Genomic DNA, 18,568 nt, shown 5'->3' on the forward strand with positions numbered 1-18,568 from the left:
AATAACAAGAAAGGGGTCTATTTATTTATACTGGCTAATAAGTTCATTAACTAACTACTACCCACAGCCTAGCTCCAAACCACTACTTTCAAACATGCAAATTTATCTCTCTCCCATGTCTCTCTCTTAGAAAGGCTATTTCCTCTTTAAGGGCAATCTCTGTGTTTTATGTGAACTTTTATCCCCAGTGTCTAGCGCTAGGCTTTCAGTCAATTTCTGTGGACCTGAATTCAGTAGCAAAGGCAGTTGTGGATGATTTGAAGTGTTTCCCAAGTTCAAGCACTCAAACCATATCTGTGCAAATCCAAAGTTGTACCAGCCTCAGGATTCCAGTACAGTGGAGATTTAAAGTTTTAAATGAAAGGTTTTGTGCTGTGGGGAATTTAACCTGGAAATGACAAGCAGAAAAGACAGGGAGATTCATCAGTTTATAAATGTGGACAAGCCTTTGGGAGAATACATACTTGGTAAAGAGTAGACACAAACTTTCAAACTTCAGTGAGTCATGGTTTATGGAGCAAGGAGGTTTGTATACGAGGATTTGAATCCTCCTTGGCGCCGTGCCCTAAGTGCATATTCATATTCAGGAAAGTAGAAAAATTTTTGGTCTGTATTACCACTTACAGACTTCCGTTTCTTTTCAGGCATTCTTCTCTTCCCCACACATCCTTCACTCCAAAAAGAGAGAGAAATACCTGCTGTTCTGCAACCAAATTTATTTTTGTCTTATTTGTTTCTCTTCCTTTTTACCTCCTACTTTTTGTTTGTCTCTCGGATAGTTAGCAATATTTCATTGCATTTTAAATTCTCTTAACTTGTTTTAATACCAGCTTTCTCTGGCTGTGCAGCAAGCCAAGAGTGACATAGTCTTACCTTTCTCCCAGTCTTGTTTCAAACTGTGAAATGAGGTTTCAGAGACAGTTACTGCCGAGACCTCAGGCGTGCCACTCTAAAAACACCAAGGAATGTGCAAAGCATGAAAAAACAAGAGTGTTTGCTTAAGATGCTTTGTATCTCCTTGCTCCTGTGTCATGTAACCTAGCAGTTGCTATGGTAACTAGGAATTTTTCATTCCATAACTTCCATAAGGACTGAGGCTGCCCTTTTTATTACCAACTTGCCCTCTCTGAAGTTACACATGCATTCATGTGCGTGTACACACAAGTGTATCCACAGGCACACATGTGTAAATGCGCATTTACATACACACAAAAGAGATTTGGAAAGAGTTACAGAGTTCTGACTTGAAGCTTTTCCATTTTCTAAGTGTATTAATTTATACTTTACTTCTTATTTTAAAAATTTTTTCCAGCTTTATTGAAGTACAGTTGACAAAATTGTATGTTTTTAAGGTGTACAATGTGTTGTTTTGATATACGCATATTGTAAAATGATTACTGCAGTCAAGCTAATTAACATATCCATACCTCACATGATTACATTAGGGGAGGGGTGTGTGTCTGTCTGTCTGTGTTTGCAGGTGTGGTGAGAACACTGAAGATCTACTCTTTAAGCAAACTTCACATATCCCAATAGTTTTTAGATTTGAAGAATACATCTACTGGGTCTGTCCAGAGTCAAGAGCTAGATTTTTCAAGTAATTTCAGTTTATAAATTAGATCTTTTCTTAATCAGGAGGAATTTCCAAACACAACTGAATTTCATGCAAAAGGAATTTGGGAGGAGAAGCCAAAGCTATAGGAACCAGTCAGGAGAAGCCATCAATTGCTGCTCTAAAATTCCGTGTGTCCTCTTGTTATGCAGATTTTAAAGGCTTCTGTAAAACTGCTTCTGTGAATTATTCGGATCCCAGGTGATAAGTATATCTGCAACTAGCATGTAGAAATTTTGTCCGAGTCATGATTTACCATAGGTTTTCACCTCATCTTTGGGCTGCTTGGGGAAAGTGTCAATATTGATATTTTTCCCTTTAGAATAACTTTACATGTATGGCACACATACACACACAATGATTTGAGAATTCTTGGGAACTAGAAGCTATTTCTGTGTAAAATTTGTATTTGTCATTTCTGTAAAATTTCCTAGGAAGCAAAATTTCAGATTTTTAGGTTGTTTTTAGTCTCAGGTTAACATGTATTCTCTTTTGAGGGCCGTCAAGCTGTATCAATAATGAGAAGTAGAAATAAGGGCCGTTCCAGCTCTAAGTCATCCCAGCTTTCTGCAAATCCCAGTGTGACAGAATCTGCCATGAACATACCGTGCAAACCGTCTGCCTGGATGCTGTGGATTGGTGGAATGCACATGTTCAAAGTATTGATAGATGAAGTTTTTCTCCAGTGACCCCAGTCATGTTAGGAAATGCTTAATGATCTAATTTAGAATTTGAAGGCATCCTATTTCTTCTGAATTACCTTCATGTAGGCCTCTATCAGGTCACGTATGCACAAGGCAGTGCCTTCAGTTGCCCTTTGACCTAGACTTCTTGAAACTTGAGAAGCCAAGGGGTGAGTCTTAGTAATTTCCTAACCCAGCTGAGCCTTTGCACAGTGCCCTGGGCCCACTAAGCAGAGCAAGTGTATGTAACTCTTGAGTCTCAGAAGAATGAAATAAGCACCATATCTGCAACCAGGGGACATCAGAAGCAATAGCAGGCAGCAGCCTCACCCATGACCATGGCTGACGGCATGCCTTGTTTTTGCTGCTGGCATTTTAGACTTTAGACTTTCTGATGCTAAAGAATGTTGACTGCTTCCTTGCAGATAATCAGGTTCCCCACCCGAAAACTAGGGCCTCACAAGGCATTAACTAACTCTTGAAATTTCTCCATTCTACCCTAGCCTGCTCCCTGGACTGACTCTCTTTGTGGCTGAACCCCTCCTCCTGGCCTTGGCTGACCTCTCTGTCCTTGATCTTGGGCATTTCGATGTGTATTATTTGCCTGCTCATCCATCATTCACCAGGCCGTTCACTCATTTAACAGGCACTGCTGTTCTGGGTGGAGGGACGGCACAGAGAACAAAACAGACCAAGCCCCTGTTCTCACGCAGCACCTGTCAGAGTGGACCTTGTCTTGCCATTTTTCCTTTCTCTTCTCCCCTCCATCTCCACCTAGAAATCTGGTCATCAACCAAGAACTTTTATACTGGAACTAGAGGGCTTGCTGGCAAAGATTTAATAAAATGTAAGCTTTTATGATTAAAAAAAAACCCCAGTAACACCTGTGTGATTTAATAACTCCCAAGGGTCACATGGGGAGTGTTGAGTATGAAGCACATTGTAGGATCTGAATTGTAGTAAGTTGATGTAGGTATTAGACCAGAAGGAGCATTTAGACAATAAAGTATGCAGGAATTAGATTAAGTCAGTGAGGGTGATGCTAACATAACCTAGTCCAGAGCGTTCCATAACAACTTTGTGTTTGCTTTCATCCTATGAAAGTCAGACTTGACCTAGATTTTGTAAGTTTGGGGATGATGAATCCTATTAGTGCCATTTGGGTTTTAATGTAAGTTATTAATCATAATATGTGTAGGATTTAAAAAGGGAACTAATTATCATTATTTAAATACTCTCTGCCAGAGTCACCCACACAAATGATATGTTTGTCAGGCCAGCACTTGGCAGTCTGGTAAATCTAAACCATCGCTCACCTTGACACACATCTGCTTAATCTTTCCCTTAGTGTGCTCTCTTAATCAGGTCTATCTTTGCCAGCAATATCCTTTTGACTTTTTTTTTCTTCTCTTAAAGCTCTGTTTACTTTTTTTTCCATGAGAAAAGAGAATCATGAGATACATTGTCAGCAAATTCTGTGAAGGTTGTTCTCAGAGAAAATTATTCTTGGCCAGAGGAGATTTTTTTTCCCCTGATAAGTATTCCAGTTCTGCTGTCCCCACATTTACAGGAAGAGAATAAGATGCGGGCATTGGTGGTTTGGTTTGCTAAGCTGTGTGTGAATTTCTGTAGTACAGGATGAGGAGAGATAGCTGACCACCAAGTGACATGCAGCTTTCTTACTTAGGAGAGCTGGCACTTTGAGTTTCTCTGAGAAAAGTGGAGTCAAGACAACTGAATTTTGTAGCATCTCAATATTGGAAAAAATACCGAAGTCATCTTGTCCAGCCTCACTCACTGAAGAACCGTATCAGTTGTCAGTAATATCGTTGACAGGTTCTGCTCCAGTTTGAGAGACAGCTCATCTGCTTCTATCATCAATACCTCCTTAAACTGAGCCTCAGTCTGCTTCCTTTAACTAGCCACCCATTAATGGAAGGTCACCTTTCTGGAACATCATGAGTAATCCTGCAGTACCTTGCCCACAGGGCAGGGTAGCTCAGAGAGTTAAACTTTCCTACTATGGTTTCATTCTCCCAATCTTTTTTTTTTTTATTTAATAGACATTCCAGCTACCTGAACTGTACCCCAAAAGACATGTTTCCCAGACCCTCTTGTAGCAGTTTGGGGCAGAGTCCCGTGTACCTTAGTCAGCAAACGCCTGGGCCCACAGGCTCATCACAGCCCTGTTTTGTTTTATGGGAGGTTAAGAGTCACATAGCATAAGCTTAAGCATTTTAAAGTGTACAATTCAGCGTCTGCCCAGTGCTTGAGCCCACTGGGTCCAGGGCAGCTTATGCATCGGAAGCCCCAGCCTTAGTCTGCATGTCTCTGAGTACCCTAATTGTTTGGGAACCAGACTCGGACTCCTCTAATCCCTGCCTTTTTTAACTCTGTTTCTGCCAGCCCTTCATTCTCCCTTTGCTGGGTCTTGAGCTCTGCCCTGGCCTGAGCTGGTTTAGCTGTGGCCCTGACACCGTGCTCAGCCCTTGTCACCCCTCTTCTTCTCTGAGAACTCGGCATGACTTTGACAAGCCTGCTGCCTCACCCCGAGCAGACTGGCCTGCTTTGGCAGTCAGCACCAGGGTAGACCAAGCCCCCTGTGATAGTCTCTAATGCGTATTAGTGACCATCTTCAGGGGATGTCTGTGCTTTTCGTTAAGAGCTCTGTTGTTGAGTGTGTCCGAGCTCAGTCTCAGCTTGACCACACCCTCACCCTGTGATCTTGCTTGGCTAAGTTACTTTATCAAAATGGGGTTTTAATAGTATTTAGCTCATAGAAATTGCTGTAATGATTAGATAAAATAATGGATATTCAACTCTCAGCTTTGCCCGATATGTGGTAAACCCTCACTAAATAATGTAGGTTTATCTGCCTGCTCAGGGCTGGATCCCTCCCTCATTGCCCAACCCCAGTGGGTCTCTTTGTTGGTGTGGCACTGCTGTCTCTTTAGTTCTTGAGCTGTGGTTACCTTTACCCCGTGAGATGAAATTATATTAGCTTTTCTTAATGGTCCAATAACTGATGATTGCATGAAGCATTACCCTCCACAAAATACTTACCATGTGTTCTTTTGGATTTTGGCGAAGTCCTGGGGCTGCCTTAGTGATTTTCACATTAACCACCCTCAGGCCAAGAGCCTGAATTAGAGCAGGTCATTTTTCCTTTTAATGGAGGTACTGGGGATTGAACCCAGGACCTCGTGCATGCTAAGCATGTGCTCTGCCACAGAGCTGTTCCCTCCCCGCTAAGCAGATCATTTTGATCTCATAACTCCTTGTCTGTCTTTATCAGTGTCCAGTGTGACAAGCATAGAACTCTTCTTTTCAGTTTACCTGTATCTGTTTGAGTGTCCCAGCTAAGCTGATGATCAAGGCGCAGGATAGGGCAGCCAGTGTTACCCATCACCTCAGTAGCTGGGTGACCCTTCTTTAGGAAGAGCACCTCTCAGCAGACTGTCCTCCATGTCAGCACCATCAGAATTCACCAAAGTGTATCCTTTGAGTCTGAATGTGTTGGTGTCTCAACCTTTACTCTGAAATACACATTTATCCATTCCTCTTTTTGTTTGTTCAGTGATTCATTTAGTTAATTTTCTTCGAGCATCTGTGAAGTGCTAAGACCTGGCTATTTGTTGGGAATTCAAAGTTGAAGAAGATATGGTGCCTGCCCACAAATGTGCTTATGCTTTAGAAGGGAGACAGAGAGGTTTATCCATATATGCCCCTCGGAATCTGCAGAGTCAGCAGGATTCACATGGACAGAGAAGGGCCAGCCACACCTTCAGTGTGGAGGTGAAGAGGGGTGGGTTTCCTGGAGGAGGTGATTCTTGAAGTGAACTTTGTAGGATGAGTAAAAGTTTGACCAAGAATGCTGTGAGATGGAAGGAGTTATAACAAGCTATTGGCTCTAAGTGCTGTCTTAGTCTGTGCATGCTGCTGTGACAAAACACCACAGACTGGGTAAACAGTAGAAATTTATTTTGCACTGTTCTAGTGGCTGAGAAGTCCCAGATCAGGGTGACAGCAGATTCAGTATATGACAAGGGCCCACTTTCTGGATCATAGATGCTGTCATTACTCTGTGACCTCACATGGCAGAAGAGGCAATGGCTCTTTCTGGGGCCTCTTTCATAAGGGCACTGGCCCCATTCACAGGGCTCTGCCCTCATGACCTAGTCACCTCCCAAAGGCCCGATGTCCAGACACCATCACATTGGGGATTAGGTTTCAGCAGAAGAATTTTTGAAGGGGCAATGCAAACATTTAGTCCATAGCAAATGCCTTCTTGTGAATAAGTGACTGTTCATAGACTTGAGGGAAAACTGGTGCTACTTGTGCAACTTCTTGAATGCCATGGCGTCAAGCTGGGTGGTTCTGTGTGTTCTCCATCTGAAAGATTCCCTGGTGCTGCCTGTCTCAGATGAGTCTGATGATGGAGCACTAGGTCATGTTGAGGATCCTGGCTGGGGCCTAATGGGCAGGAAGGGGAGCTTAGAGGGCACAAAATACATCCCTTGCCCAGTTCATGAGTTAGCCCAGAGTGTGACCTGTTCACACCCACACCCTTTTTCCCATGTGCCCTGAACTGAGGGACAGTACCACTTAGTGACTGCCTTCCCAGCGTTGTATGAGTTATGTGGCCTCTTATGGGTCAGCTTAGTTTGATCGAATTCTGACAGATTGAATAAGTATAACACTCAAGTTTAAAACACAGTTATCTCGTGTGATGAGCATTGTAACAAAAAAGTGGCTGAGTGGAGAGGTAAGGCAGGTATCCGAGGAGGGTGACCATTGAGCCCAAGCCATGTGAGAGAGAATTCTGCCTTGTAAAGGTAAGCCACTCACTTGCTCGTCCACTGTCTTCCTACCCATTGACCTGCACGTTCAGCAAACCGTTATCAAGTCAGTATCACATGCCAGGACCTGAGCTGTGTGTTAGGAAGAGAAATAGAAGTCACAGTCCCTGCCCTCAAGATGTCATCATGTACTGGAGAACCAGAAGGAGCAGATAATCCAAGGTCAGTGTGAGGGATGTTATGACAAGGTTCTTGGGGCATCCCAACTGGATAGGCAGTGTTACTGGCAGATTTGTCAAAGAAGGCTCCTTAGATGAGGTGGTAGGTAGAAATTTCATTGTACGGAACAGTTAGTACCTTCTGGGGTTCGTAGACGTCCATGACACCGAGAGTTCTGGACTCTGCCTGGGAAAATGTGCCTACACATAAACATTTTACATACTTTCAGAAAAAGTATAAAGTCCCTAGAGCCCATCCACGAACCCGCAGTTAAGCGCTCTTATAAGAGTCGGTGCTCACAGAGCAGCAGGGACACGATGCTGTGCGGCATGCCGGTGGTTGCTTTATGTGAACACTTGGGAGAGGAAGATTTTCCATTATCAGAGATAATGGACCCTAGCAAGCAGTTGTGGCAATTCCGGCAGGCCTGAGAAATCCCCTAGTAATCACTTTTTCTTGCTAGCACTGGTGATGAGTGAAAATAGAAATGCAGTCAGAAACTTGGTTCAGGACAGCCTAGACCGACAAAACTGTGAATGTCAATTCTTTACCTTCCTTTTTTTAAAAAAAATCAATATTTTTATTACTCGATAGGTATTCTTCTCTTAAAAATAGATGTCTTTCATGTGAATAAACGAATGAGGAAAAGTTTGATTTAGAAGTCTAAAAGCTGATCTAGATCATGAAAGTTAAAGTAAGTCGATGGGACTGGTTCTATTACTCATTCAGAATTCACTGGCAGGAGAGCAGTGCAGCCGTAGAAAGAGAAGAAATCGGAGCTCGTCACCTGAAGAATGGAATGAGGATGAGCAGGGAAAACTTGGTAACCCTCCTTTGTCTTCACATTTCTGGTAGACTCTGTTCACAAGGTCACGTGAGTCTGTGATTAGGCGGCTTTCCCTCTTACCACTCACCCTCCCCTGCTGTCAGCGGAGGGCACCTGCTTACTCTTGCACTTCCTCTCCTCCCCCAGCTCCCCGCTCATCCCAGACTGCATCCTACTGGCAAAGTTGTGAAGAATCTGTCTGGCCTGGTTGTTGGAGTTTCTTGTTCTTCCCACCATCCCTTCAGGAGAGTATGGGAATGGCCTGGTTTCTGCAGATCTGGGAGCTGGGTGTGTATCAGGGAGAGGGGAGGATTCTCACTCAGCCTGTACCAGCCAGGGCTGAGCGCCGCGGGCCAAGGCGTGGGGGAGCACAGTGCCTTCTGGGAATACGCCGCGCTCCCCACTGCGCCTTCCTCTTCAGTGTTGCCCCTGCAGAAGTCTCTGTTCTCCTGAGGTCTGTGCCTCCTGCTCAGGCATTCTTTCTCCGACGTCACCCATCTTCTGAGCCCTGTTCCCTGTAGTCACTTACAGGAATATTCCTGGGTATGACTCTCTCTTCCCCCTGACAAGGAAACGCATCTTATCCTTGACTCCAGTAACCACCGTCTCCACGCCACTCCGTGCCAGTGGCAGGGCAGCATCTTAGAACGCTCATCAGTGGTCAGTGTCCTCTAGCCAGAGACCACCAGGAACACACCTGTAACTGAGCAAGTTGGGTTTATTGCGTGGTGCAGTGATGGAGACCTCACACCGTGGGAGCCATGGGAGAGCTCAGAACAAGAAGGTGCTAGAGGAAAGCACTTAAAGGACTTGGGTTTGTGTTTGGTGGCTTCGGGAAGGGCTTAAAGTAGCAGGGCTTTTGCTCTAGATCAGGAACCTGGGTACCTCTGGGCCGATATCTTAAATCATATCTCTAGGGAGGGCGGCAGAGCTAACGCTGTCATTGGAAAAGAAGCAGCAGTCACTCGTTAGCTGGGCTTCCCTGTACTTTCTAACATGGCCAATGTGTATGCTTTGTCTGTGTTCAGCTATAGTTTCCAGGTGGCTGTGTTTTTGTCTTGTTCCACCATGGTCACAGAGTGGCCTTATCTGATGTTGATTTTTCACAAAATCATTGACATTCAACAGGAGAATTTGAGGCCCAGACCAGGCACCGGGCCAGCTCCTAGGTGTCAGGGGCTGCTTCTCTTTCTCTGTCTTCACTGCTCTGAACTGCTCCACTTCAGAGATTCACCTTCTTGATCAAAACCTCCACCTCCTTCCTCCTCTGCCACTTGCCTGCCCCCTGCCCTCCTGTGGAGACTTGTCCTCAGCCCATCCATGGTGCCCCCGTCTCTCAGCTCCTCTCTTGGTCACTCCTTTCCTTGACCAGACAGACACCATGCAGTGATGAGCTGTTGGCATGTGTGCTGATGGTCCAGAACCCCTCTCCTCACTCCTTCTTGTCGCCCCTTTGCCAGTCCCTTCCTCTGGGGGCCCCATCATTGACTGTTCCCCTTGCAGGTTTCTGAGCACTTCAGCAGAAGGCCATATAAACCAAAAACATGTGTTTTCTGCCCTCAGCATCACGAAGCCATTTGGCAATCCTTTCATTCATAACTTGTTTACTCCTTGTTGCACCCCCCACCAAAGCCATTTTCCCAACAATTTTCTCTTTAGGCCACCAACGTCACCTGAACCCTCTCCTTCCGGAAGATGGTCTCAATTCCCACTCTATCAAGAAGCTAGAAACCATCCATTTGTTCTACCTCGGCTTCCTTGTTTTCCCTACTTTAATTTTTTTTTCTCCTAAATCTTAACCCATCTTCTTTCCTGGGATCCTCTCTGAAAGGAGGAGATCTCAGTTCTTTCATAGCCTAACCCCGCTGTGTGTATTCATGATGTGTCACCTCTTCTCAGCTGCCCCCTCACCTTGCTGAGTCTCCTGGCCAAGCACCTTCTTCAGCCTGACTCCTTCCCTTTGTAGTGAAATTCCCAGGAGGTGATCTTCCCCGCGTGTGCCCTTCCTCCTCATCCATCACGCCTTAATACTCCTCTTCCCGCCTCTGGACCAAACGTTGTCCCGTCATCACTTTTTCATAGACTCATCATCTTTGTAAATTTGACAACATCAGACAGGTTTTCTCCTTGAATCTCCTGAGACAGTGCCCTCCCACATCTCCAGGCTCATCGTGGTTTACTCTTCAGAATCTCTATATGTAGATTTCCTCCGTTACTCTGATCCCCACCCTCTTCCCCTGCTTTCTATGTTTTTTCTTCCTTTGTCTATCTTCATAGTCCCCTTTCTCTCCTGCGCCCCCTTAACAGTCTCATCTGCTCCCTAACTTGAGTAATTCACAGAGTTGTCTGTGTCCTTGGCCTTTGTCCAGAGGCCGGATTCTCTATTTCTAACTGCTTGCTGAATATCTACAGCGTGATGTATTATCAGGACTGAAACATCAGTTGCCTAAAACTAGATCCATCAGTCTCAGCTGAACCAGTTTTTTGTCCCGTTTAATGCAATTTGCATTCTCTGCCTCTATAGTCATCTTGGCCGATCCCATGGGTTCTACCCCTCGCGTGTGGCCCCCTCTTAGGGAGCTCACTAGACTTCCATTGTGAGGGGCTCTTACCTTGTCATTTCAGGGCAGGGCATTTGTCTTACTCAGCTCTGCTTGCCACTTAGTACCCAGCACAGTGCCTCACCCAAAGGAGACCCTCACTATTAGTCAAGTGATTGACTATAAATTAAGCATTTTAGTGCTTTACTTGCATTTCATAAGCTGTTTGTCATTCAACATATTTTTTGTCATTAGTTCCCTAAATACTTTTATTCTTTACCAAGCAAGCACCAGAGTAAAGTTTCATACCCAGAACCTCAACTGTGGTACTTCTGCTCTTTTTCAAGAAAAGCAGTTAGGTAAAGGCGCATGGGTCAGTTGGGAGGCATTATTTTAACTTTCCTTCTTCTTATGGTTTCATGGCAATTTTATGATGTCTTTTGTCTCCCTTTATGCATTGATTTCTTTCCGCTTTTTCACTTCTTTACTTTCTAACAGGTTTTCAAAATGGAAAGTATCACCACGACATAAGATGCTATTGATAGTACATCAGTGTGATTCAGCTGTTCCCCTGCCCAGCAGAGTGTGGCTGCTCTACGCACAGTCCTGTAATACATATTAGTTACACAGACATGAGAGAAGCCCTTCCCATCCATATGTATGTGCAGGGCCCGTGGAAGTTAATAATGCCATATATCACATGCACAGAGAATGTAAAATGTACTTCCGAATGACAGCAGGCTCATGTGAAATGAGTATTGGCTTACAACAAGAGGAAGACGGGGGAAGGATTTTTGTCCTTTCAGAACTGCTGCTTACTGAATTATTTGTTTCTGGGCGTCTCAGTATCCCAGACTCAAATTCTGCCCTTTTTTTGTTGTTGTTGTTAATCAATAAATGCCCCTCTCTCCAGCCACCATATTTTACTTCAGCCACATGGATAACAAAAGAACCCCTTTGGAGAAATGAAAGATAGCAATTATACATTGGTATTCATGTTACAGGAGTCACACTGCCGTCCTCGGGGAGTTTAACAATGAATATCCAGCATTAATTGCCACAGTAACTGCGCGTCTGACCTTGCTGAAATGTAATACATCAGTTTTACATAGTAAAATTATTTGCGACTAAAAGATTAAAAAAGAATGATCATGAAATTATATCGCTGTTTAGAATGGCCAGTATTATTTTGTTGTTTTTAAGAAGATCTTGGAGGACTCAAATGACTAGGCCGCTGCATTTTCTTAGGAATCAGGACACTGGGAGTTGAAATCATAATTTTCTCGTTTATTTGGTTGTCAATTATGACAAGACTAGTGCCTTTTGATTCTTATGAAAGGTGAATAAAATACATTGGTATCTCCGATAGACCTGTGGACCTGATTAACAAGGCATGAGGGAATAGTACTTTTTATCCACTGGGGGGAAAACGTTCTTTTTGTATATTTGTACCTAATTATAGGTAGAATTTTCTGCCAGGAGCAGAAACAGGCTAGGAGCCTTAGAACTTGTTTCCGTTTCTCAAGAGGCAATGTGGTTTTTAAGGTGAAGCCTATGTGCTGTCAACTTTTTTCTCTTCCATCTTTTTCTCAGACCCTCAGGAACACAGAAGCTTAGTTTTGTAACCTGTGTCTCTGCTTTCCCCGGCTCCTTTCCTCTGGCTGGGCATCGCTGGTCGGGAGGGTTTCACACTCCACACCCTGGGAGCATTCATCACTCAGGGCCGGCTCCACACTGCTGGGTCAGCAGCGAGCCAGACCCGACAGAGCCACGTCAGCGGGCCACTCCAGGCTCGGGGCTGTGCGAGCTGTGTGTGCAGAAATGAGTGATTGTTCAGCCTTCTCTCCTTTTTGAAAAGGACCGAGGTGAAGAAAGTCAGTGCACTCACCCGTGACATCCAAATTTCAGGCTAGATGAGATTTGAACTAGAGATGCATTTTTGCTTGTATTCTGACAAAACAAGTACCTGGTAAATGTGAAGGCCATCTCAGTTTTGTGGGGTGGGGGAAATAAATGAACTGAATGATAGAATGAGTAGGTTTTTTGCCCACTTTTCAAGTCAGGCTGTGATGTAAATAAATATGACTTATGTATCCACTGTTTAATATGGCTTGCTCACTATTTCGTGTTTAAATGATGTTTTGTTATGATTTTCCAATTTTAATATAGTGACTGCTTAAGAAGTATTAACCAGGTAAAAGAGAGTATAGTGCCCATGAAGTTAGTATGTTGTCTTTTTGAAACTTTAAATTTCTTAATTCAGATCATTCAGGTAGTTTAAAAAATGAACTGAGTCTCATCCCCAGTTTAATTTTTTTCCAATTTTCTTTAAAGTATGGATGTCTTTCTGATGCTTTATATGTCCAGAGAACTTGAGTCTGGTCACTGTATCACTAGAGGGAAATTCTTGACCAGACTCTCCTAATTTGTTCTGAATCCATAAAGAAATTACAGTGGAAAGCAACTAGAGAAAACGCCGCAGCTTTAGTAGCTCTCTTTTTTCCCCCCCTCTTTAATTTTCTCTCCCTTTTTCCTTCTTCCATCCATCACTCCCATCTGCAATGAAAGCAGGATGATGAAGTGACGACCGTTCAGGTTAAGGAGCAGGACCAGAATGTCCTGGTGCTGAAGAAAGTGCAGAGCTGCCGCCCAGCCCCCCAGGCGGGGAGCGTGGAGAGTGATTGGAGGTGAGTTTCCACTGAAGCCCCGCGCTCCTGTCTCCTTCTCCCTGCCTGCCTCCCCTTCCCTCGCTCCATCTCACTCGCTCGCTCTGCCTCCTCTTTCCTCCCTCCCTCCCTTTTTTCTCCGCCTCTCCAGCGGAGCGAGCGTTCTAGCTGACTGCGGAGCTCTTAGCAGCCAGATGGATTCGGTTCCCTGTGAAAGGACAGAGATGGCAAGATCTTGTAGTGTTTAGGGGATGCCTTTGTTACTAGCCGCGCACAATGGGCAGCTCCCGGCTGAGGGTCTCTGACCCTCACTTAGAGAGGAAGGATTCCGCCTCGCTTTCAGACCGAGAGCTGCCCTTGCCTACCTTCGATGTGCCTTATTTCAAATATATTGACGAGGAGGATGAGGATGAGGAATGGAGCAGCCGCTCACAGTCCTCCACAGAGGATGACTCGGTGGACTCTCTGCTCTCTGACAGATACGTGGTTGTGTCTGGGACCCCGGAGAAGATTTTGGAGCACCTTTTGAATGACTTGCACCTGGAAGAAGTCCAGGACAAAGAAACAGGTAAGGCAGCGGGTATCTGCTGCTTCCAGACTCACAGCTGTGGCTGCCCTGCTCAGCACCCGTAGGGGCAAGTCTCCCGCGGTAGGCGAAACCAGGGTGGGCTGAATTAGCATATGCTTTGTGCGCCTCCCCCTTGGCCTCGTGCTGTTTTGTTTCAATCCAGTAAATGGACGCATGTAGATCCCAGCAGCCTCCTGGGAAGCAGCCGTACAAAGAAAATGGTATGAAGGCAGATGTTCTTGTTTCTTTGGCAATTTTCACCAGATCTCACCTAAAGGCAGTTGGCAAGAGGCCAGCATTCAATAGCATTTATTCAGTGGGAAGGAATCTGAAGGGTGGGGGTTACCAGCAAGCATTTACCTGGCCTGCGGGAAGCACTGAGCTGGGGGTAGTAAGCCTCCCGGCCGAAATGTCAACAATTAACGCGACTGCTCAGCAACTATCAGCTTAGCATCAACTTCTGCCTTTTTTCCAAGTGGTTTACAAACTGCTCAGAGCTAGCCCTGCTGTGCAGAATATGATACTCATAGCTTCTCAGAGCAGAAATGATAATTCCCTAAGTCTTATTGATCAGACTTCTTGTCCTTTCTACTTAATCTGGGAGCAAAATATCCAGTTGGCTTTGTCACCCTTGCAATTCTGGAAACGCGACCGTTGCATGACCTACCCTACTTCCTTTATCACAGAAGGACAGAACTTGCTTCTCTTAATCGGAATTTGTCACTTGTTCCAGCCTGGAGCAGCTATTCCAGTGAGTAGGCCTCTGGCTACAGCCTAAACTCTGTAACTTGCGCCCCTGACTAAAAGGCACTTTTTGCTGCCACCATAGCACCTGTGATGCCCACAGTTTGCAACATACCGACTGCATCAATAACGGGCATTTTTAGGTTGTATTAGTCCAAAGTAACTCTCAAGGTTTTTCTCATTCAGGCAGGATTGTGAAATGACAGCTTAGGTGGGAACTAGAGTTTCCTTGGGTCCCAGTAGTTTTGTCTGAACTTAATTGATGTGTGGCTCTGTAATGCATTATAAAGGACATTAAGAGAAACAAAGACGTGAAATATGTACACAGAGGGGAAGAAAAAAAGGCCAGTGACTCAGTCATGCATCCTATAGTCATGTTATTTATTGTTTGATCTCAAAATTCTAATGTACCTTATTTTGCGTATGTATGTTGGAGGGAAAGTATCAGTAATTGTCATTTATGCACAAATAAGCTAAAAGAACATATTTTCACGGCATTTGCTGGGTTGTTTTTGTATGTCTGTCGATTAATATTCTGTGCATTTGTGATTATCTTCATCAGAGATAACCATCATGGAACTGGCCATAATTTTCCTTGTCCTGATTGCCAGACTGCTTTACACCGGTGGTTTGGACTAGATTACAGGCAAATTATCTGCTTAAAAGAGGATACCTTTAAACATGGGGAGTGGTTTGGGCATTTGAATGCTTTCTTCTTAACAGCACCACAGTTCTAGTGAATATGACAAGACTTTGTGTCTAGGTCATATTAGTAAGAGTAGAAATCATTATTTCTAGGCCTACTTGATTTCTCTTTTCTTTCTTTCTCATTGTCATGAGTTTTTCATGAAAGATGGCCTAGGTGCCCACTAACAGGTTCCCACTGTTCTACACTGGGAATGAGAAATCACCCTCATTACTGACAGTAATGCCGGAAGTTGTCTCCTGCTGGGAAATGGTGTTGTACCTGGGGTCTGGTGACTGTTATCCCCCAGTTTCCTCTCAGTTATATGAACCCTGGGATCAAATCTGTCACTCTTGCCACATGCTGAGCCCAGCAAAGAGGACCAGGACTTGGTGGCATGACCTTCATGGGACAGGGAGAGCCCAGTTGGGGTCAGCCCCTCCTCACCCCTGCTCATTGCCTTAGAGTTTACAGAGGACACATGTGAAACTTCAGATGTTTGCAGAGACACTTGAGGGGAAAAATGGTAACAACTTTTCCTCTGATCAAAGGAGAATTTTATGAAAATGAAAACTCAACTTTGGAGGGTGATTGATGTGGAAGTCACATGCACTTCTTCAAAACTTCGCTAAGAGCACTTGGAGAAAAGACAACAGGAAAGCCACCATGTGGCTTTTGTTGTGAAAATGAAAAGAAGTATAAATATGAAATCAATTTTGTGTGCGAATTGAAGAGAAGTGGTTGTGAGTTTGTTCTAGTTTGAATGCTAAATGAATCACATGTTTAAAGCAGTTGAGGCCCCTCCTCATGGACAGAGGTGAATTCTAGTTCTTTGTCTTGGTCAGGCTGGTGAGCTTCATTATAAAAGGCCTCTGTGTGCAAGAGCCTAATAGAGTCACATAAACATATGGAAGACAGATGGAGGAAAATGAGACAGGGCTGCAATAAAAGTATACAGCAGCGTTTTTATGTTCTTGAGCGCCCTTTTAGGGAGACAGAACCATATGGGGCCGGGTGGAGCCATATGGTGGTTGTCCACATGGCCCCCGATGGCAATGAGGAGGGAAAAGGGTACCTGGGAGGAAATAAGTGGTCCTGAAGACTGGGATGAGCCTCCTCTGGATTCTTACATTCCTGTACCCAACAGAGGCTGGGGAAGGTAACCAAACAAGAGATGCAAGTTATTTCCCATTTCTTCTCTGCAAAAGTCACTTAGTTGTGAAAATGTAGGTGCAAGGCCTAATAGAAGAGACCTACACTCACAAAGGACAGGTTGAAGTGATAACTAATTGATGGCAACATGCAAATGGGAAAAAAGTTTACGTAACTGAATGGAATAGAAAGGAGAATGCCAGGCCTGTGAGATAATGTATTTTTGTTGTTACCTGAATTAATAATAGAACAGAAAAGAGGACACACATGAACTTATTTGCAAAACAGACTGAAGACATACAAGACAAACTTATGGTTACCAGGAGGGAAAAGGGTGTGAGGAAGGATAAATTGGGAGTTTGGGATACTAACTACTGTGTATAAAATAGATAAACAACAAGGTCCAACTGTATAGCACAGGGGACTATATTCAATACCTTGTAATGGCCTATAATGAAAAGGAATATATATACATATATGTATATATAATCTGAATCACTATGCTGTACCCCAGAAATTAACACAACACTGTAGATCAACTATACTTCAATAAAAAAGAAAGAAAACAATTCATATAGTAGTCTATCACCATATCAAACTGATGTTTAAAAGCAAAAAATAATACTTGAGATGTTTACAAGCAACCTACCAGCAATTTTCCTAAATGATGTGATCCGCACCACACTTAACCAGGCTTCTTTTCATAATCCCCTGTGCATACCTTTCCTCCATGGTAGGAACAGGCATAAAAAGTCATCCAGTGAATATCTGTGGAATGAATGAATGAATGAATGAATGAATAGTTCTTCATTGTTTAAAATTGAAAAACTATTTGAGTCTGGTAACTGGATATCTATTTGTGAACATGGAAAGTGATTGAAGCTGTTTTCAAAGATTTCCTTCTCTTTCAAGGTTCAGGTTCTGACTTGAAGCATTTGGAATGTTAGAGAAAAATCCAGCAGTTTTATCTTTCATCTCCCCAGAAATAGGGCAGACATCACTGGGCATTCCCAGCCCAGGAGAATTACAAGGGAGGCAAGAAGCAAGAAAAACAGTCTGATATGAGCAGAGTTGCTGGAGAGCTGGAGGAGCAGTTTCCCACTGGCAGCCTGGGTCTGCAGCGGTTGCTGCCCCTCTTTAACCCTTTCCCCGCCCTGGGAAGGATAAAGTCTGTTTTGTCCAGAGATGCTTCTGTTAGAAATGGCGATTTCTGTTTTGCAGTCCAGGGATGGGCGTGGGAATATGGTATCAGATGGATTATACAGAGAAAAACCTTCTTATTAACTTTTCTTTCGACATCAGCATCATGATGGACCTACCTTAGGGAAAATGCAGGAGGAAATATATTATTCACTCCCCTCTTTTTTTCCACTTTTTAGTTTTTTATTCATCTTTTTGAAGCAGGTGAGCTTACGGTTACAGGTTTTCAAGAGAAACAAGCAGAGAATGGGGTAGTGGGACCAGGTAAAGCCTGTCAGCTGGTTCTTATGAGGCTTGACCTGCTTTCTTCAAGGTATGGCTGGTGTTTTTACTTCATGAGGTTAACATTCAGTATGTTGTGTACTTGGGGGAAATGTCTGTTCAGCCTGCTTTGACCAGGCATGGATGCCTGAGTGCAGGGGGTGTGCTTTCGACAGCTCTTAATAGGCTGATGATGTCATTGAGAAAGTGAGTCCCTTACCTTTGTAACGAGGCAGCAACCTCTGGGAAAGTACCTGATTTATATCAGACGAGTGTCTCACTCAATTGATAGAGTCCAAAAGCTATTCTCCATCACCAGCTTAATGGCTGTTTTGGAACATTATACTGATGGAACCTTGAGTAAAGCCAGGACAGGCACCCCAGTTTTCAGTGACTTTATCTTCTTCCTCCTGCCAGCACCAAGCCTGTCATAAATACTCAATACCTATTTCTGGTGAAGGAAGATTAAGAATGCCTTTTCCCTGTTCATTGGAAAGACAATTTAGGGAGAAGACAACTTCTCCCTTGATTTCCCTACGTTTTAGGATTTCTGGAAAGATGTTGGGTGCTTCTGTTCCAGGCCTTCTCTTGCAGGTGGCAAGACCTTGATGAC

General features: G+C 44.1%; 1 protein-coding gene across 6 annotated transcripts in view; it reads left to right on the top strand.

Annotated features, from left to right (window-relative positions):
* Window positions 1-18,568, top strand: part of RAPGEF5 (Rap guanine nucleotide exchange factor 5) — a 241,565-nt gene that overhangs the window by 152,994 nt on the left and 70,003 nt on the right. For 5 of the 6 annotated variants that reach the window (XM_074367361.1, XM_074367358.1, XM_074367360.1 and 2 more), the window contains 2 exons: window positions 13,248-13,366; window positions 13,825-13,913. In XM_074367361.1, the coding sequence (XP_074223462.1) occupies window positions 13,248-13,366; window positions 13,825-13,913 (208 nt within the window). The remainder of the gene's footprint in view (window positions 1-13,247; window positions 13,367-13,824; window positions 13,914-18,568) is intronic. The other variant, XM_074367359.1, reaches the window with a different exon arrangement.

This window comes from Camelus bactrianus, chromosome 7 (genome assembly GCF_048773025.1).
Source record: "Camelus bactrianus isolate YW-2024 breed Bactrian camel chromosome 7, ASM4877302v1, whole genome shotgun sequence".
Classification (NCBI taxonomy): Eukaryota; Metazoa; Chordata; class Mammalia; order Artiodactyla; family Camelidae; genus Camelus; species Camelus bactrianus.